The sequence below is a fragment of the Pyxicephalus adspersus genome, chromosome 2 (assembly GCF_032062135.1).
Source record: "Pyxicephalus adspersus chromosome 2, UCB_Pads_2.0, whole genome shotgun sequence".
Classification (NCBI taxonomy): domain Eukaryota; kingdom Metazoa; phylum Chordata; class Amphibia; order Anura; family Pyxicephalidae; genus Pyxicephalus; species Pyxicephalus adspersus.
Genome location: NC_092859.1, coordinates 91,392,555 through 91,400,085, shown reverse-complemented (window position 1 = coordinate 91,400,085; position 7,531 = coordinate 91,392,555). Strand labels below are relative to the sequence as shown.

General features: G+C 34.2%; 1 protein-coding gene across 1 annotated transcript in view; it reads right to left on the bottom strand.

Moving 5' to 3' along the window:
- Positions 1 to 2,464: 2,464 nt before the first annotated feature.
- The window catches only part of ADAMTS20 (ADAM metallopeptidase with thrombospondin type 1 motif 20), an 84,253-nt gene continuing 79,186 nt past the window's right edge, over positions 2,465 to 7,531 (bottom strand). The window contains exons 37-38 of the mRNA XM_072399029.1: positions 6,617 to 6,721; positions 2,465 to 6,477 (exon numbers count right to left, since the gene is read on the bottom strand). Of these exons, the coding sequence (XP_072255130.1) occupies positions 6,379 to 6,477; positions 6,617 to 6,721 (204 nt within the window). The 3' untranslated portion in view covers positions 2,465 to 6,378. The remainder of the gene's footprint in view (positions 6,478 to 6,616; positions 6,722 to 7,531) is intronic.

Here is a 7,531-nt window from a genome sequence, read left to right as displayed (position 1 = left end):
AGAGATCTCTAGCAATCTAGTAACATGTTCCCAGTCCCTATCTTTATCCTGCAACGTGTCTGCAATTTATCTCCAACCAGAACTGTAGCATATTTGTAGTATATCCACAGGCAAACATACCGGTATTTCAAACATTATGTGGGGCCCTTCGGTGATGTCAGAGGGTGCACTTATGGCCTCTTATAACTTGTAAATTGACCACCACTGTCTAGGGTAGTTACATTTTAAATGAGACATATGCAAACACTAACAATCAAGTGATCTGATTTATTTAAGCTGGGTGTATCCCGCAAACCTGGAAACAAATTCCTAAAATTCAGCTAATTTAGCTATGTGTTAGCAAATGTTTTCAATTCTGGACCAGATCCATTTCTGGTTTGCTGGATTGCCCAGCTTCACTGCTGTAAAAGTGTATCCTCTCCAGACTTGGGGCACTTTAATAAATCAGGCTCATTGTGAGAAGCTCACATTATTCAGTGAAATCATACTAAGCAACATTAGAAGAAGAGCTGAGTCTGTACCTTTGTAGAATTAAAATGTAAGGCTCCAGTTAAGTTTTAAGGTCTTTCTGGGATAGACATGCAAAATATATATATATATTCTTTACACTTAAATAATGATAACAGTTGAGTTAAAGCAATCTCTGGATGTCAGACTTCCATCATCTTAATTCTTTGATATCTTTGTATAAGGGTCTGAGTGACCCTGATACCTGGCTGTTAAAGGTCTGGCACAGCTTTAATATCTGGGAATCAACTTGTAGGGAACATTTCTAATAGTATCTATCTATTGGATTTGTGTTTGCTCCTTCTGCCCTCGGTCACATCAAAACTTTAAAAACTACAAGAAAGCAGCATAAACATAGGGTAATTATTCCTCCAGCAATCACATTATCAAGCATTTAAAGACAAAGACTGCTATGTATGTTATGTCTTACAGGAAGAGAAATTAGGTCATACCACTTCCATTTATTTAACATTAAAAAGTTTTATTAGACTAACATGGGTAAACCTGGGTGATTTGGCAAACTTGGAGCAAACCTGGATTGGCTCTGGTTGAAAACAAAATTTATAAGAAAGATCACCCAGGTTCTCTCATGTTGGTTTATCTTCTCCAGTTTTGGAGAGCTGTATTAAATCAGGCCCTTTGTGTGGAATACACCATGCATTTCATTTCAGTTACTTTTGTAACATTTATCTACTATTTTTATAAGGGACATGTTTATAGGTGGTATGTTTGTTAAGTGGCCAATGGCTCGTTGGTTTTCAATATTTTTGAATCTGTTTCACTACCAATGTCTTCCTAACATTTGAATTTCTACTTCTTAGGTAAATCTAAAGGTTTGCTGTATTTACAATACAACTATTGTTACTTTCAATGGCAACACTCTCCCATAAGCATTTGTATTTCATAGGTTGAATTTATTATTTTGCCAATGATTTACTAGCGATTTCTATATTAAGAATTAGTATTACTCACCTTGTAATTTTCTTTATTTTCTCAGCCTGATCAGTTGTGTTTTGTTATCACTGGAGGGTGAAGTAATGCTTCCTTCTCCCTAGAGCACACTTTTCTAAAGTTCTAGGAGTGCTTTTTAATCAAAACATCAAATGTACATCTCTTTACTATTGCTGATGTATATTTCTAAACATGCCATTTGCCCCCATAAATAGTGTGGACAAATGGCAGCTGATGGAAAGCCTGATTAAACCAAAAGGATATTAGGCTTAATAAACAGTTGAGTACAGGGCACTAAAAAGAATCAATCTGGCATGGCTAACATGGCTAACAAATAACTTTAAAAACTTTACAATCACATTGGTGTGCATTAAATAATTAAAGCTCCTATTTAGTAAAAATATTGTGCCTCTGGTTACAAAACTATTAGCATGAGGGATATTTTCTTTTATTAAAATAAAGTGTGTCTGAAATATTACATTTTTTGTCTATAAATGAAAGGCACGTAAAGCTCAAGGAATTGGTCCATTCTCCCGCTTCTATATGGACACTGCACATTATTGCAGCGATGCAAAGAACATGCATTGGTGTGCTGGGTTGCCAGTCATTCATGAATAGCACATCTTGCCAAACACTGCTACGCAAAGCCTGTCAATGTAATGTGCACTATAAAGCATTTTTTTCTGTGCACTGTAACTTTCAGATAAATTCAAATTCAAATAAATGGACTGCCTGAACACAACACACACCAGTTTTAAAAGCACAGTACACAGCCATAGTGGGAACAAGCCCTAAGGAACTGCGGCCAAAGTGATGTTTCCCCTTTGGAATGTCTAAACATTTGATATGTTGTTGTGTCATACAAAATATTCTTTGTTTCAGTTACTAGTTCAGTTTTACACTTACAAAAGAAAAAAGTTAGCAGTCATGGCAAATCAATAAAATCCTACAATATAGCTAAGAAGAGAAAGAATGTTAGATGAGCATACAATTGCACACACGCCCATACAGATTCAGTATTTCAATTTAATTCCAAAAACACATAGAAACATATGAAATAATAAAGCCAGTGCATCATAAATATTTTTATAAGTTACAAAAATGAATGCAAATGTTTTAGAGTGGGCAACATTTCATATTAAAGGATACATTGTACTTAGTGCAAACATTGGTTCCTGAAGATGACTTTAGACAAAACATTAACATTTATTATTGTAAGTTTAGCACCAGATTTATATCAAACCTCCACCCAGTTTTATTGACAAAGAATACATTTCCATAAAATTACATCTAAACAAGAGTATCTGACTTTGTTGCTCTTTTGCTACCTTTTTTCAGGCTCAGAACTACAATTCAGCTAAATGTAATAAATAGAGATATGTAATTTGTTTAAAATCTGATTGTGATTCAATAGGAGCTTCTGAAAGTAAGAATTTAGAGCACAGGAAAGCTGTAGTGACCAATAAAGCTGAATTCCAGGCAAAAGGTTGGTTTTAAGGATGGGTGTTGATTGACAAATAGATTGATGACATTGTAACAGTTCTTAAAATGAATAATTATTTATTTGTTGTTTTGGCAAGATACGAACAATACACACTGGGTGGAGATTCATTTTAGCCTAGGATTACACAGTTTATTACATGTCTTTACAGGCACTTGTTAGCTATCATCTCATTTTAGCAAAATGATTTAATAAGAAGTCCAAAATAATTTACTGCCAACAAGTAAGTGAATCTCTCAGTAGCAAAGAGGTTTATTTGTTCATGTAGCCCTACCCCTAATACAAACCTATGCTTTGGCAAGACTAAGCAAGTAGCATTTTCACTTGAAAGCAGACATCACAAGGAATTTAAACTTACCTACGCTTCCCTGCACCCCACCTATTATATATATCAAGTTGTAGGGCATAACAAACTTTTGTACTTTCACTCTGATAGATGCTAAATGAGTAGTTTATGTAGTGATTGCACATCACTAAGATAATGTTCTGTATAGATGACTCGCTTAAAGGGAAGACTTTTTTTGTGGCATTCTACATTCTAAAGGATTTTGTCATAACACAATTTAGGAGATTTGGCAATTTGGAGATGTGTATTAAATAATAATTCCTTCTTTATTGCATTGTGTCTATGTATTTCATTGCACTATTTTCAAGTTTATAAATTTACTTCCTGTAAATTGTTTTTAGTTAAATTGTAGTTAAATATGGCCCTATAGTATCATCAGTGGCTAGTACATAACTGCTCCCTCTGTTAACATAATACTAAATCTATAGTTTTTGGCTGTGACACATTGGAATCTCTAGTATGAGTTTATCAGAGCCTTATTGTATTTAAATCTAGCCCAAGAGAAATGCATTGCATTGTAAAGGTAACTCTAGATTCCCTGTGGATCTTTGAAAACTACAGTTTTATCTTACAAGAATTTTTAATGATTAAAAATTTAATGTGGCCACTGCTGAAATCTTTACAAAAAAGATAATTGAGTCTTTGAATTTGGTATTTTAATAAATACAAAGATATATCACCCTGCTCTTTCCAAGTCAGCAATGCACAAATACAGAAGCCAAATTGAGCTTGGCAACTTGCACTTCCAGAAGATCTGCAATGGCATCCTCCCGATTTCTCTGATGAGCCATGTAGAGGGAGCATAATGCTGTTCAGGTGATTTTCTCATGCTTTAGCATGACCTCATGCTAAGGAAAGATCTAAAAAGTGTTGGCCTACCTTTCATTGTATTAATATCAACGTGCTAATAATGAGATAACTGCCAATAAGCAAACTAGAAAAAACTTTAAAATGCCCATGTAACCCTATCACTTAAATCCCTTACAGTACAAACATATTAAGATTTCTTTAGTGCTTTGTTAGGTAACAGCTGCCATGATGACCAAATGATTACTTTTCATCAAAGGTCAATTATTAAAATGTAATTTTTTTATAAAACACTAAAAAAGTGAGAGATAGAGAAAACAATTGAAAGGAAAATCACCTTCTTTTTAAAATAAAAAATTTACCTGAGAATATGACCTGATAAAACATAATACAATGCACCATAATAACATTGTATAAAAATTAGTATTTGAAGTTTAGTGTGCTCTTATCTAAAATACTATTTTGATTTGTCTATGAAGGTACCTATTTCCCGGTCATGGTATAGATAGTAGTATTTCGCTTTGGAGCCCTGTGCTTGTTCTGTAATATTAAAAATGTTTTGCTGCTTATCTATGTGCTTAGACGAGAAATAAAAAGTTTCTTCAATATTACAGAACAAGTCAGTTGAATGTGACTAAATACTACTATCTGTAGGAGTTTACCAGTTTACCAGTTAAAAGTCTGCTTTAAAACATCCTTCAAACTAATGCCTCATAAGTATTCCACCATTTGCAGTAGTTCATATAAATCTAAAAATAATTTAAATAAATACAAAAATATAAGCAGAAATGTAAGCATTTTACATATACAATAAAGTAAATATATCTTTATGAAGATCTGAACCTGTTGGCTGTAGTGTGTGTGTGTATCTATAATGTGTCAGAGTAACATATTAAGCAGCTAGAAGCAATACAAACACTTTGCAGCTGACAACTCTAAATACAGTAGATGTCCCTTAAGCTGCAAGGATGTTAAAGATCATCTATAATAAGGGCTCATTTATAAAGAATGCTTTTAAAGAATAAAGAATGCTTTTAGAAGAAATGGACGTGCTCCTTGTTTGTTTTGGTAAACCCTTAAATTGCTCAAAGAGTTGCTTTGAGCTCTTTCTTAGATGTCTTTTCTTTCATTCTGATACCTTATATATGTTATGGGCAACAATACAGTGTAATTATGTTATGAAATAGAGAATGTGGGATTTTTTTTAAGTCTTTATCAAGATTGCAGAATGCTGCTGCACAGTGGGCACCATCCAGTATCATACAATGCATGGTACCCATTCTGCCACTGCAAGCTCAGTTGATAAATTGTACATCCTCTGCTGACATAATGCTACAACTAGGAACTGTCACTTTTAGTGGAGGGGCAGGGTGTGCTGAGCAATATAGGAATATCTCCTTTCTGAAAGTTGGCATTGCTATACTCTTTTTAGGGTTTGGGACACCATGTACAACCTATGAAAGTATATTTGTTCACTCTAATGCTGCTTTCTATGAAGCCATATGGTCATTTTGATTTTCAGGAGCCTCTGAGAGGTGCACTTTAAGTGAGTTTCACAGCAATGGGATGCTATAGAATGAGATTAGAGTCTTGTATTCCCTGTAAAGATCTCACTAAGAGCATTTCAACAGTCTCAATCGCAAGAAAAGTTCTTTTGCTTTGTTTAGACTCTATTATCCCTAATTTTCATCTTTGGTGCTTACTGTCACTGTCAAAATCTATCAACTTACAATTAAAATACCTATTTTCCAATATAGCCCCATTGTGCAGAGTCATGTGTCCTATTGCAAATGCCAAAAGAAATTAGTTATTTATGCCAGGAACATGGCCAATTTAGGCTGAGATCACGTTTTTTTCACATATATATCTAATAAGGAGCCTCACCGCCCTGAAAACTGACATTCCTGCCTATTAAATCCTAATGACTGCAATTCTGTAATTGCAATTCCATATCCCAGAACTGGGACATTGATACTTTTTCACGATTTTTCAGTTCCCAGGAAAGTAACAGCACCATTTAAAATGCTGATAATATGATAAATCCAGTAGCAGATCTGGTAACAATTATTGTTAATGGCCAAATCTGGTAAAACCAGTTCCGTAATGACTGTTTACTAGTCATATGCAATCATTAAAATCTTTCCCAGTCACACAATTGACCAGTTAACTGTTCTTGACAACATAAGAATTGAGATCTTCCTAGGGTCATAGTTATTCTAAGATCACTTCTTTAATCAGTGTGTTCATAAGCAACCCATCTGCTCTTTCAATAACGTTCTTGTACTTGGACCTGAAGGCCAGTAGCTAAATTGGGAATGCATTTCCCACAGTAGCCTCCACATCTTCCATATATTTTAGTTCCATCCTATAGAAAAAACACACACATTTAACATATGTGTCACATATGAATATGCAAAGGATTAAAACATTTATCTGGCCTCCTCCTTCTCAAATTGCAAAAAAAAAATTCAGTTATTTTGGGAACATCATGGACTTAAACTCACCTGTGATTTGTGAACATTGACAGTTGCATAATTTCCTTGAGCCATCCATTTGGTTGCTTCTGATACCTGAAAATCTGTTCCTGAGAGATTAATGCTGAACTGCCCCTGTAATAGTAGAGAGGGATGTAAGAACAGATTGTGTTTGTTCTTCAGAAGGGCATGCACAATGTTGGCATGTCCAACAATTAGTTTTTCTTAGTAATTATAACAAAAGGAAAGGTAAAATCTTTCATGAAAACACTATTATATTGCTGCAGAACACTGCATAGCTGAAGGATCTGTTCATGATGTCTCAGAATATATTGACATTGTTTTCAGATTCCTGAAAACAATTACAATGAAAACATTACCATACCCCTACTAAATTCAGTGCTTTTGGATGTCATGGTTGACTTCAAGAAATGTTTTTGGTTGAAGAAATGTTTTTAATGACAACCCCTATGACTAAAGCATTAAAAAACTTTATGCAGCTTTCCCACATTTGGAGTTCAGAGCAGTAATCAAAACACTAAAAATCAAAATGAGAAGAAGGGAGGATAGATTTATGGGAAATAATCATGTAAACTTTATTAGACATACTGACAAATTATTATGGTCTGTAGCCTACACATTGGCAGTTGAACAGTATGGAGTACATCTGAAGTTCATAAAAGTGATTAAAACACTGAAAAATAATAGAACTTTAAAGAAAATCAGGGAACAAGGGGACCAGCAATAACCTGTCACTGCTGGCCTGTCTTTAAATATAAAGACTCAAACTATCATCCCCATCTCAAATTAGTCTGAGAAACCAACATCAGGATTCTCTGAAAAAAGAAGATATCCAGATCTGCAATTTCTTTGTTTTTATTTTCTAGTTTTGGGTAGATTTGGCAAAAAATAGAATCTCTGTTTCATTAATGTTTGCAACAAAAA